General features: G+C 39.4%; 1 protein-coding gene across 3 annotated transcripts in view; it reads left to right on the forward strand.

Annotated features, from left to right (window-relative positions):
• The window catches only part of Fyb1 (FYN binding protein 1), a 124,524-nt gene extending 114,430 nt beyond the window's left edge, over positions 1-10,094 (forward strand). For all 3 annotated transcript variants that reach the window (XM_021231761.2, XM_040757619.1, XM_005077982.4), the window contains 3 exons: positions 3,160-3,193; positions 5,095-5,126; positions 7,779-10,094. In XM_021231761.2, coding sequence (XP_021087420.1) covers positions 3,160-3,193; positions 5,095-5,126; positions 7,779-7,801 — 89 coding nt within the window. In that variant the 3' untranslated portion in view covers positions 7,802-10,094. The remainder of the gene's footprint in view (positions 1-3,159; positions 3,194-5,094; positions 5,127-7,778) is intronic.
• Positions 10,095-13,456: the final 3,362 nt, after the last annotated feature.

Here is a 13,456-nt window from a genome sequence, read left to right on the forward strand (position 1 = left end):
TACATCTTCTCATGACCCGAAATGTCATTTTGCAGTTCAGCACCAGCATGACTAATGTTTTCCCCAATCTCAGTTCTTCTTCAACTTATCACAGAGAAAAGAATGCGACCTAAGGTTTATACCAAGCAATTGAGAGGTTAAAGTGTAAAGGACAATCCGTTTGTCACTGTGTGGAGCAAAAGCCTATGGTGTAGACATTGTTACATTCAACCAGATGTCACCCCCTCTGCAAGTGCAAACTGTGTAGGCAGTGGCATCTTAAATATATATATTTCTGGCACATTCTCAAATATTTAAAATTGCAACTAATATTTGCACATGTTCCACAATCTGATGCTCATGAACTGAGAGTTTTCCCATCTCCTGCCACTGGAGAAAAACTTTCTAAAAAAAATGAGGCATGAAAAAGGAGTTGTTTGGGCTATAATGTTCTGTTTTCCTTAGGTATCAGAGAAAGGGATTTCAAATGGATGGACACTGTCACAAAGCTAGTTGATCATTTCTTTTTTTTTTAACAGTATGTGCTCACTGAAAAAAAATTATTCAGCAACTTAGAAAGTCAATATGTACCAGTTGTATTAGCAAACACCTAAAATCCCAGTACTTGGGAGGCTGAATGAGGAACAGCAGGTGAAACCAGGGGTTCAAGGACTGCCTGGATGATGTAGTGAAAATTCACCTCAAAAATAGTAAACAATAAGTGAGTGATGAATGAATGAATAAATAAAATGTTTAAAGTAGTCCTAGTAGAAAGTCTCAGAAACAATACAAAGAGACAGAGAAGAAAAAGAAATAGATGAATTCTTGGGAAAACCAAAATAATAAATCACATTCAGTATTATACACCATTCACTGTGGTTCATTTCCCTTCAAGTTTACCATTGGTTCACTTGCCCAAGCAAGTCCACGCAATACAGTTATATGTTTTTCACTGCAGCGGGCCAAGTTCAGTAACTTAACTTTCTGCAAATACAACAAATGAAGTAATAAATAATAGTCATTTCAATTACAGAAAAATTGAAACTACAAAATCAAGTTAATTTCTATTTTTCCGAGGCTATTGTATATTTCCTTGGAAATGCCATGTTTCTAATGTCGTCTCACAGGTGAGCTGTTACTCCTGAGACGCATCTACACCATAGTAAGAAAACATTTTAGGAGGAAACTGACTGGCACATACGGGGGATGGGTGTTACGTTCCTAACTATTCTAACCCACGACATATTTCAAGACATTTGTTCCAACCACTGTGTTCTGCTCTGTGAGCAGGAGGCTTCCAAATAACAACTTTGCGTGACATATGAGAGCCCTGGGAGAATCAGCTCTCATAATTTTGTAAGGCTAAACATAGCAGCCGTTCCACACCATAACCATGATTTTGTTTCGTTTTGTGTTTTTTTTCATATTTCTATTAATATCCCATATTGGTAAGTGAATATGAGCCATGTGAACAACTAGAACATTTTCTTCCTGAATAAAAAAGAATTTCTAGGAATTATACTGTCAAGATTACATAACAATCCATGGTAAATCACTTGTCTTGACACTATCACAAACCGTCCTTGAATAGAATAAACTTTTAACACTGAAAAGCAGTAGACATCAAAGCAGATGCTATATTAAAAGTGAGCAATCCTGTAAAAACATTATATAAGTGATTTTATAGTCAGTTAGTGAATTCTATATAATCACATTATCATGGAACTAAAATAGAGTGGGACAGCCTCATTTCACATGTGACCACTTACATCTTAAAGATTCAGTAATTGACATCTCCCTCCCTTCCTTTACATATGCAGAGAGAAAGAGAAGAAGAGAGGGGGAGAGAAAAGAACAGAGCTGAACAATAATATCTGTGAAGGAATCAACCACAGAAGAGAAAGACATTATTCAGCACTCATGAGCAAGGCAGATATAGGAGGGAATATACTATTAAGAGTGTGAGAGTGTAAGCTTTTATAATTATCTCATAATGTTGAGATAATTGAGCTATTTATTATGAATTATTAACTTTAGCAATGTAAAGGACTGTTAGTAGTGCTTTAACCAGATCTGAGAATTTTTATCAAAATTGAGTTTTAAATTAAAAGTAATTTAATTAAAAAGCATGAGTAAATAATAATCTTAATTTTCAAAAAGGTGCTTAAATGATCTTTGGTTTTTCCTTTGACAAACATTATTTCTCATAATATTCCAGGGGATTTTAATGGAAACATTTAATGTTATTAAATATCAACATTTAATAGTCTTTATCAACAATTTATAATGTTGCATGTATACTGCTAAGGCAAACTGAGTTCAATTCCTTCAACTCACATAGTGGAAGAAGAGAACAGATTTCTGCCAGTTGCGTTCTGACTCAACTCAAAATGACTACATTAAACCAAATAAACCCAATTCAGAAAGACAAATGCCACATGTTTCCCTCACATATGGAACCTATATGTAAATGTGGGGGGAGGGGTCCTCGGAAGAAGAGCATGGGAGCAGAGAGGGGACCTTAGAGGAAGGGGAGGGGTAGTGGAATTCGTGCCACATGAAAACACAAGGGAAGCATTTGGAAGGAGGAAAGAAGCCACTAAGAGAAGGGTAGGAGGCACAGGGAAGGCAGCCAGAGAAGGGGATAAATTACACAAAAGTGTCAGGATTTATGTATGAAAATACCAGAGTGAAGTCATTTTTTATGCTGCCCTTAAATAAATTAATAAAAAGAAAAAATAGGATAGGAAAGAGATTGGTGAGAGATGCTAAGAGGTAGGGGAGAGAAGTATGGGTAATGGGGTATAAACATGAGCAAATTACTCCATAAGCATGTTCTACATAGATGAAATTATTCAATATAATATCCTTTTAAAGATTTTTAAAAATTTTATTGCTGTGTCTTTGTAGGGTATGTCATGACTGGGTGCCTGCAGAAGTCAGAATAGGGCCTAAGAGTCCCTAGACCTGGAATTACAGACAGTTATGAGCTGTTTGATGTGATTCTTGGGATCAAACTAGCTGCTGTAAGAAGGGGCTCTTAAGTAATCTCTCCAGTCAGTCCCTCCGTATATTATCCTATAATAATTATTCACTTATATGTCAACCTGTGAAAGTAAACATTAAATATTTTCAAAGCTGTATCTGTAATTAAAATGCATTTCATTTTTTCCTTTATAGATGGTTATGTCCTTCGGAGTTACCTGGTGGACAAGTAAGGCCATTTTCTTCTAGTGCTATATTTGTTAAAAGAATTTTATGAAATATCATTTCCAGAAAGCAATGGATTGGACTATGATAATAAATTGAAAGCAATGTACTACATGTGTGTCAATAACAAAGCTGAATATGCTAGTCTGAATTAGCAAGGCAGCCTGGCTTACTCATGGTGAATAGCCATAAGTACTCATTGAGCTGTCTGTTTAGCAAACACTGAAGACACACAGGGCAAAGCCACTACCCTTTTCATTAATTGTTTGTCTTTTTGCTTATTAATTATTACAGTATTAGAACTGGACTAATTAGAGCCAAATGGTGTGTGTTGTAGGCACTAATGTCACCAGCTAATAATTGCTCACAGTTTAGCCCCTAACTGAAGAGTGTGCTATACTCATACCAAGCATAGTGCTCTATTATGTTGCCTTGTTGAAAGTATGCCCCTCAAAAGATAGTAATCAATGACTCTTGTATTCTTATGAATAAGACCTTTTCACAGCCCATCACAGCCTGGTACTTTTAAGCCCTTGGACTCTTCTGCACCAAGAAATCCAGAGCAGAAAATTAATCCCACTATTATCAAGTTGAGCAATAGAAATATTTGTAAAACTGATACAATGAAAGAATGTAGGATTCACAAACCATTTACCATAAGCAAAGGCACATGTGTGAACAGGCAATGCATGCTAAGAATTCTGGAAGCACCCCAGTGGAGGGCAGACAAGAAACTGACCCTAACATATTTGTTTTCTTCAGCGTTAAGTATTACAGTGGTGGGCACGGGACTTCTGATAGGCTTTGTTCTAAAAAAGATGTGATTTTATGGAAAGAATGTATTTCAGATGACTGTAAGATGGTTAAAAGAAAATGGAGACAGGACCCTAAGTGACTACTGGCTCACTATCTATTAAAATGCACACATCAATAAACATTTATGGGATAAACAGCAGGAAAACCTGTCCTCTCAGATTTCCATTAGCCAAATATTCGCTCTACCTCGGAGAAAGGATCCAAACAGAAGGTATAGGCAGCATCTGCCACAGTTGGCAGGAACAAGGGAGATGCTGCTGTGACAAAGCCCAGAGATAGGGCAGGAACTAAGAGCATGTCTACCCTAAGTGACACAGCTACCTCACAGCTCTGAAGCTCAGAACTGTTTCCTACATCTCAAGATCATATTTATACTTATATTATTATATCATTTATAAATCACTCATTAGACTATGCACTTTCACTATCAAAGTTTACCTCCGACTCATAGTTGTGTCTCCCAGCACATCAGAGCGACTCAGTGTTTGTTAACAGAATACTCCATAAAGCTTCAGGGCTCCGCAAAACCTGAAAATACACAAAGGCACCCAAAATTACTGCAGTGGATGTGTAATATAAAAGTTCTATGATTGTATATCCCATAATTAGCATTTAAATACTTGCAACTAGAAACACATGAAAACAGCATAGCCATTTCCCATGCCAAATATATTTCATTCATTTAACATTTGAAGCAACTAAAGGTATGAGTCTAGTACTAATAACTCTTAAAATTCAATGCACTTTTGGATTGAGGCACCTGGAGGAGGGTTTTGCCTTGGAAATTTAGCTTGTTTAGCCCTGTACCTAGTTCTTAGGGAGTTCAGTTGGCATCTGTCCGTGGCAATGCTCGAAGTAGAGCATGATCTGTGCTCTCAAGGCATGTTCTATTATTCTGTTTGTAGAATGAACTGGGAGTCGATAAAGCCAGGGAAAGAAGATGTAGAGATGAATATAAAATCTATGTCCACTTACACATACACATGCATAGCTTCATTTTTTTACCTCTAAATGTTTCTGTTATGTGGCAATCATATTGTTGATAGCTTCTGTATATTAATATTATATTAATATTTTTTGTGTTTCCAGTGATGGAGAAATCTATGATGACATTGCTGATGGTAAGTCTCATGCAGCTCCCACCACAGCTTGCTGGCTTTATTAAAGTCATCAGATACAATCAGAATTTGAGTTTCTTAAAAATGTGAGGAAAAGTAATGATCTGGTGTCATAGGGAGAGGGAAGGAGTCATGTGACAAGAAAAGTGTATTTATTCTCCAGAATGAGAAACATAAGATATCCAGGGTGATTCAGGCCTGTAATTCCATCACTTGGGTGGTAGAAGCAGGAAGATCAGAAGTTAAAGGCCGGCTTTAACTACACTATGCAAGTTAGGGGCAAGCCTAGGCTACATGAAACCCCATGTCAAAAACAACAGAACAGCAGGGCGTTGGTGGCACACGCCTTTAATCCCAGCACTCGGGGGGGCAGAAGCAGGCAGATCTCTGTGAGTTCGAGGCCAGGCTGGACCGATAGCCTCCAAAAACAGAGAAACCCTGTCTCATAAAACCAAAAAAAAAAAAAAAACAAACAAACAAACAAAAAAAAAAACAGAACAGGGAAGAGATGGAAGATGTAGGAAGGAATGAAGGGAAAGGAGAACTATTTGGTAAATGTTGTATTGTAACATGAGTTAAGGGTCGTTGGGTTTTTTAATCAGAGAAATGCATTCTTAGTTAATAAATAGTAATTTGTTTTAAAACTAACAGTATGCATACCACAGCAACCATACTGCCCAAGAAGTTAACAATAGATTATTTTTGCATCCTATAAAATATGAAACTAATAATCCTAAATGAACAATTGTAAAGCTGGCAAATGCTAAAATGTGAGACTAACAAGTCTTTGATAAATAAAGGGTGCATATTTCATAACTAATAACACTAGTAAAATCACCAAGTTTTTTTTTTTTTTTTGGTTTTTACGAGACAGGGTTTCTCTGTATTGTTTTGGAGGCTATCGGTCCAGCCCGGCCTCGAACTCACAGAGATCCACCTACCTCTGCTTCTTGACTGCTGGGATAAAGATGTCTGTCATAACATCTGACACCATCCAGTTTTGTTGTTTTGTTTTGTTTTTTCACATCAGTACTGGCATCAAATCTATTTCCCTAGCTTGCAACAAACACTTTGCCGATAGAGTCATCTCTGAGTCCTGACCCTTTACTCTTTAGCTTAAGATACTTGTTGATGCTTAACTAATCTCATTTCCAAAAAGTGATGTTGTTAGTATTTTCAGGCGTCTGTACTGGCCTGTTCTTGGGGTTCAGACAGGATGTGCTCTCAGCTACAGTCACTAAGAGCACCACCTGTATTCATATTCCTATGTTCCCTTTGAAAAGGGTCCTGCCCACCTCCTCTCCCTCTCTCCTCTCTCCTCTCCCTCTCTCCTCTCTCCTCTCCCTCTCTCCTCTCCTCTCTCCTCTCTCTCTCTCTCTCTCTCTCTCTCTCTCTCTCCTCTGCTGTTCCTGTCCCCAGAGGCCAGTCTGCCCTCTCCCCTCTCCCATCCCCTTTTTTCCATTCACTTTCCCCCAATAAAAAACCCTTCCACCCAAGCTCTGTCACATGGCATCTTTCTCTCGTGCACACTTTTTAAAATTACAACAGATGTGATGTCAGAATAACTAATCTTTAGTCTCATTTGATTGAATGTTGTTGAAATTGGGCTATCATGAAGATGTCTTAGGTTTTCTAGTGCTGTGATGAAACACCATGACCAAAAGCAAGTTGGGGAGGAGAGGGCTTATTAGCCTTACATTTCCACATCATAGTCCATGATTAAAAGAAGTCAGGACATGAACTCAAGCAGGACAGGAACACGGAGGCGGGAGCTGATGCACAGGCCATGGATGAGTGCTGCTTACTAGCTTGCTCCCAATGACTTGCTCAGCCTGCTTTCTTACAGAACCTAGGACCACCAGCCCAGGGATGACACCACCCATAATGGGCTGGGCCTCACCCCATCAACCAGTAATTAAGAAAACGTTCTACAAGCTTGTCTACAAATGTATGAGGGAGATTTATCAGTGGAAGCTCCCTCCTCTTTGATGACTCTATCTTATGTCAAGTTGAGATAAAACCAGCCAGTATGGAAGGTTAAATGTACCAAATTTCACTTAACTACTTTTGTCATCTTAATATGAAATAAGTAAGTTTTACTTTTTAAAATCTTTATTCTGGAGATATTGAATTACCCAGATATCTAACTTGAAACACTTAGGATGTATTGTATATAATATGTATCTAAAATTTTAAGGCGGGTGTGGTGGTACAGAGTCAGCACTTGGAATAAGGAAGCAGGAGGCTGGGGAGTTGAAAATCCTGTTCAGTTGTCTATGGAGTTCAAGAGCACCCTGGGATTCATGAAGACTTGTTTCCAAAACCTTAATAGGGAGTTAGGAGAATGGTTTAGTTTGTGAAGCTTCTATTGCAATCATGAGAACCTGAGTCTTCTGGGTAGAACATACTTGAAAAGGAAGAGTTGCAAGTGCTTGTAATTCCAGTCCTGGGGAAATAGAGACAAGAAGACCCTTGGGGCTTCCTTGGTAGGATTGGAACCAATGAGAGACTCCATCTCAGAGAAACTATGTGGTTCCTGAGGATGTTACTAGAGGTTATCCTTCAGCCTTCACACACATGTGTATATGTACCTGCATACATGTGAACATATAAAAAATAATGGATGAATTAAAGTTGTATTTTCTTTTCTTTCAGGTTGTGTCTACGACAATGACTAGCACTCAAGCTAATGACTAGCACTCAGGCTGTCCATTCTGCTGTGTCTGGTAGTGGACAACATGAATTTTAATTGAAATGATCTTGGGTGTCATAGAAATAAATGGATGTACAAAATGAAATTTCAATCTTTTTATAAAATTTTTAAATTTTAAATTTGGAAAATGAACTCTGTTTAAAAGATTGACAGTAAGATATAATACTTTATCTCCTTTCTTTCTTTTCTTTTCTTTTGAGCATGGGGTTCTTACTTTGTAGTTTGGCCATTTTCCTGCCTCAGCTTCCCAAGTGCTGTGAAAACAGACATGAGCCACCACATCTGGCTTACAGATTCCATTTTACTTCAGTTATGCTTATGAAGTTACTTTGTATTCAGACCACCATTAGGGAATCTACCCTACCATGCCCCTTTTTAAAGAAATGAAGAAAAATAAAGACATCCTAGAGGAAGAAGAAAGAATATAAAGAAGGAATTTTTAATTTTAATTCCACAAGAAGACAACCTATTGCTTGTGCTGGGCCTTACATTGCCTGTTCAATTTACCTACCCGGAAAAGGCATAGCTAGCTCCTCTAGTTTCTGAAAGACAACATAGCAGCAGGACATTTGTATTGAATTTTTCCCTCTCTGTTCATTGTGAAATCATATGTTAATTATTCAGTAAGCATGCTGTATCTTCTGTATGCACATATAAGATTAACCTGTACAAGAGTCTAAAGCAAGTCCTATATTATGGATCTATACACACATGGTTGAATTCTGTACTCTGTTTAGATGCCATTGTTAACCAGAGAAATGGAAGGGGACTGCATGACAATTGTGAATGCTGGAAGAAAGAACCTTGAAAGTCACCCTCTGTTTACAGTAACTCCTTACTGTGAAGTCTTTATGAAAGGTTTTTGTGTTTTGCTGTCAATTGCTTCTGCAGAGCCCAGTGATATTTACAACCACTTTACTAGAAAGTCATTCAGTGGAAGGAACACAAGGCAATAAGCCCCAGTGGTTGGCCTGGGGTGTTCCCCATTGAGGCATACTCCTTACCTCCTCCTCCAGAATGTAAAGCACTGGCTTTTGAATGCTAAGAACACTAAGCACTATGAACCAAAACACAGTGTCTCAACATCTAAATATAACAGATTGGAGGATGCTTTTTGAAATTAGTAAATCCTACTGCTGGTTCTGTTATTGACTGTGATGCAACCTTGGCAATATTCATTACCCTCCCAGTGTCCTTAGAGGATAGGATTCAATTAAGTTTAGCCCAAAAATTTTCACTACTCATTATTTAAAGCTTTTATGGTTTCCCCATCTCAGATGCTAACTTCAGAAGATTTTTTTCTTTTCTATTTTAAATCATTGATCAAATTATTAATTCATTATATACACAAATTGCAAAGATCCATTGGATTTTCTGAAGAGTGACCCCCATTGAATTTGTTTTTAAATTGTATGAGATAGAGAGATAACTCAGTTGGCCAGATGCTCGATGGCAAGCATAAAGACTGAATTCAGTTAACAAACCCCAGATGACAACCATGTGTAGTGACCAGTACTTGCAATCCCAGTGCCAGGGTGGCAGAGATAGGAGGATCCCTGGGACTTGGGGTAAGCCTGGCTGTCCTGATTGGTAGTTCTACACCAAAGAGAGAGTCTTTTCCAAGGACATGGACAGCAACTGAGGAACAATACTAAAGGTTGTCCATGTGTATATTCCCTCATGCACATAGAAACATGTACACACAGATTGAGAAACCTATAAAGTACCTCAAAGCCTTCAAAAGGTTAGAATTGGGGATTCTGTTAAGTGTTTTGAAATTTTAAAAATGTCAGTGGTGTCTACAGCTCAGTTTAGAGGATACAGGGCTCTGAGTCTTCTGGTTTGAAAATCATAGCCTTTGATTAAAAGTACTTTGGTGGCATTAATATCCTTGTGATAAACTTTTTGTCAATAGATACAAATTACATGGCTCAAAAGTGGTTGTATGTTAACTTTGGAATCACATATATGTTATATGCTGACTATATTTCCAGTAATTTTCCATGATTAAGAATAACACAAATTCAATGCAAATGTTAGGCTTTAAAAAAATCCCAAATTAGATCTAGAGACTATGTCAGCTTTGATTTATATTCAAAGAAATGGAAAGATACCTATGAGAGGGATTTTTGCAATAATTATTTAATATATATTTGAAGTGTTAACTTTAATATACTAAATGTGATTTTGTTGCAGATTGTATGTGGAATTTTGTCATGTGGAAAGAACTGCCAATAAAATATCTTTTCAGCAAGTGACCCTGCCCTCTGCTTCATACGCACATCAAGGCCACCGGCTTTCCTCTCCCTTAATGTGATTCTGTCTACAGAAGAGACCTGTCTGTACCATCCTCCCCACTGCCTCTAGATACATTGCTCCCGGGTTTGTCTTAGAAATAGATAACAAAGCACAATTCTCTCCAGCTACCTGCAACCTAAATTTAACCATGTTCAAAATACTCAGAGGGTAAGACATTACAACCTAAATTCAAATCCATACCAAGGATCCCATTTCCTTCTAACTTCTGAGTTTCTTTCTCCATAATCCGTTCATGCTTTTTATTCCCATTCTACCTCCTCTCTTTCTTTTTTTTATTTTCCATGCCAACAATGGCTTATTTATTTTAGCTATCCAAATTATTTTTTAACATTTTTTTATTTTAATTAGCTTGTTTTACATGTCAATCCCAGTTCCCTCTCCCTCCCCTCCTCCCGCACCCCCCCACCATCCCCCCCCCATCCTCCCACCCTATTGCCAATTCCTTCTGCATAGGGGATATCTAGAGTCTATCATTTCATTCAGGGTAGGGTCCAGGCACTTCCCTAAGAGTCCAGGCAGACAGAGCAACCCTCTTTGTGTTATGGACACACGATGTCTGTTACTATTCGAGGGATAAACGCTGATCCACTGCTCAGGACCCCATAGGTAGCCCAGGCCTCCTCATTGACTCTCACATTCAGGGGGTCTGGATCGGTCCCATGCTGGCCTCCCAGCTGTCGGTCTGCAACCTCCTCTCTTTCTTATCTCCTCCCCCTTCTTTCTCATTCCCTCTTTCTCTGCCACATCTGTCTTCTCTCCCTCCCTTCTTTCCCCATTCTTTCCTATCTTTAACTTCTGCTGTGAGTAGCTTTCTCTGTATATTTAAAATATACTAAAATATTTCTTAGCAGTAAGAAAACCTGAAATTTTAACTTGAACCCAAATACTTCACCTACAACCCATTTCAACAATCCCTTTCTCATTCCATTATCTTAAAATGCTCGAGTGTGTGCACCAGCCATTACAACATGCCTCAAATTCTTCCAGTTGTTTGGAATTTGATGACCCGAAGGCTCCCACTACTGTACTCCTGAGAGCATCACCAGGTCTGTGTGGAGACCAGGATTCCTACAGTGTGTCCTAACCAGCGATTGAGGATAACAGGGTCAGAAGGCAGCATACAGACTCTTTACAGAGCAAACCCAGTTAAAGGCATCCATAGCGGCCCTGCTAACCCCTGCTCAGAGTTCCAACCATCCTACCTCCTACCTTCACGGGGCAGGTATGCACTGCTGTCACCAGGCTCCTCCACACCGCCTGGATTGCTCTCTTGCACACACCTGTTCCTTCCTGTCCACCAAAAGAAAACTCCGTCATTTCATCCCACCTTGGTGTCGGCTTTCCAAGGAAGCCAGACTAAGCACAGTACATCTTGAAAGATTATTAAAACCTGTATCTGTCTGGGCAGTGGGGGCGCACACCTTTAATCTCAGTACTTAGGAGTCAGACAAAGGTGGATCTCTGTGAGTTCAAGGCCAGCCTGATCTATAGAGTAAATTCCAGGGCAGCCAGGGTTACACAGAGAAACCCTGCCTTGAAAAAACTAAGCCAAACAAACAAAGCAAAAAACAACAACAAAATCTGTATTTGAACCCTGGGATAAACTGAATCAGAATTTGGGAGAGTAATTTTGGAAAGCATCTTTAAGTAATACTGAATATCAGTTTGAGGCTATATTTGAGCATTCCTCACCCTGCTCATCCTTTCTCCTGTTCTCAAGATCCTTTCAGTCTCCAGATGGCTCCAACCTGACTTCTGCTACCCTCTCTTTAAAGCTGTTTCCATGTGATGTCCCCAAAGAGCCATACAGTAGCCAATCTTCATTTGACAGGGTTTAGAACCACCTGGGATAGGAGACACACCTTTGGGTATTTCTGTAAGGGAGTTTTCAGAAAAGCTTAATCGCGGAGGAAAAACACACCCTGAATGTGGGCAACACGCTGCCTGAGACCTGACTGAATAAAAAGGAGGAAGCAAGCTGAGCATTTGTCTCTCTACTTCCTGAATACAGACACAAAGGGACTAGACACTTCACCCTCCTGATGCTATGCCTTTCCCACATCATGGATGCTAACTGTCTTAGTATATTCTATTGCTGTGAAGAGACACCATGACCACAGAAATTCTTATAAATGAAAGCATTTAGTTGGGGCTGGCTTACAAGTACAGAGATTTAGTCATGGCAGGAAGTATGGCGGCATGCAGGCAGACAATGTGCTGGAAAGGTAACCGAGAGTTCTACATCTGGATTGGCTGACAGCAGAAAGAAAGCCCACCCTCATTGGCACACTTCCTCCAACAAGGCCGAATCTCCTAATAGTGCCACTCCCTATGAGCCTGGGGGGGGGCAGGCATTTTCATTCAAACCACCACATTCAACATGCTGGGCCCCATAGGTTTGTGGCTGTATCGTACTGCAAAAATGCATTCAGTCCAACTTCAAAAGTCCCCATAGTCTATAAGAGTCTCAATGATGTTGAAAAGTTCAGTCTTCAAAGTCTCTTCTGAGACTCATGCAATTTCTTAACTGTATACCCTTGTAAAATCAAAACCAAAAAGCAGGTAACATACATCCAACATACAATGACACAGTATATATACATTACCATTCCAAAAAGATGGAAAGGGAGAGCAATGAGGAAATACTAGACCAACCAAGACTGAAAACCATCTGGCCAACTCCAAACTCTGCATCTCCATGTCTGATGTCAATGTGTTCTTCAACTCCTTTCAGCTTTGTTGACTACAGTACACCTTTCTCTCGTGGGCTAGTTCCACTCCCTGTTAGCAACTTTCCTTAGCAGGTATTCCATAACTCAGCATCTCCAACATTTCAGGATCTCCAACACGATCCAGGGTTAACTTTCACAGCTTCATAAAATGACTTCTCTGGGCCTCCATGAGGTGACACCCCTGATGCACACCTGGCCTCAGCAGCTTTCCCTAGCTATGGAGCAAGATTCTACCACCCTTTTCCTTTATCTTTGACTCTAAAGCCAGAACCATGTAGCCAAAGTGTCCAAGTTTTGCTGTGTTCTGGGCTGGATCATGGTCTTCTTGTTCAAATATATTTGCACCAACTCTCTATAGATGGTTGCCTTCACTGCCTAAGCTTGGCTGCCCTGGAACTCACTCTGTAGACCAGACTAGCTTCAAACTTAGAGATCCACCTGCCTCTACCTCCTGAGTCCTGGGATTCAATGTGTACAATACCACACTGGGCTCTAAACTTTTCTTTAATTCCTTTTCACAAATTGAAAACTTAAACCACTCTGTTGGAGTGAACCCCACAAAGCTATCT

Source organism: Mesocricetus auratus, unplaced genomic scaffold (genome assembly GCF_017639785.1).
Source record: "Mesocricetus auratus isolate SY011 unplaced genomic scaffold, BCM_Maur_2.0 Super-Scaffold_100015, whole genome shotgun sequence".
NCBI lineage: Eukaryota > Metazoa > Chordata > Mammalia > Rodentia > Cricetidae > Mesocricetus > Mesocricetus auratus.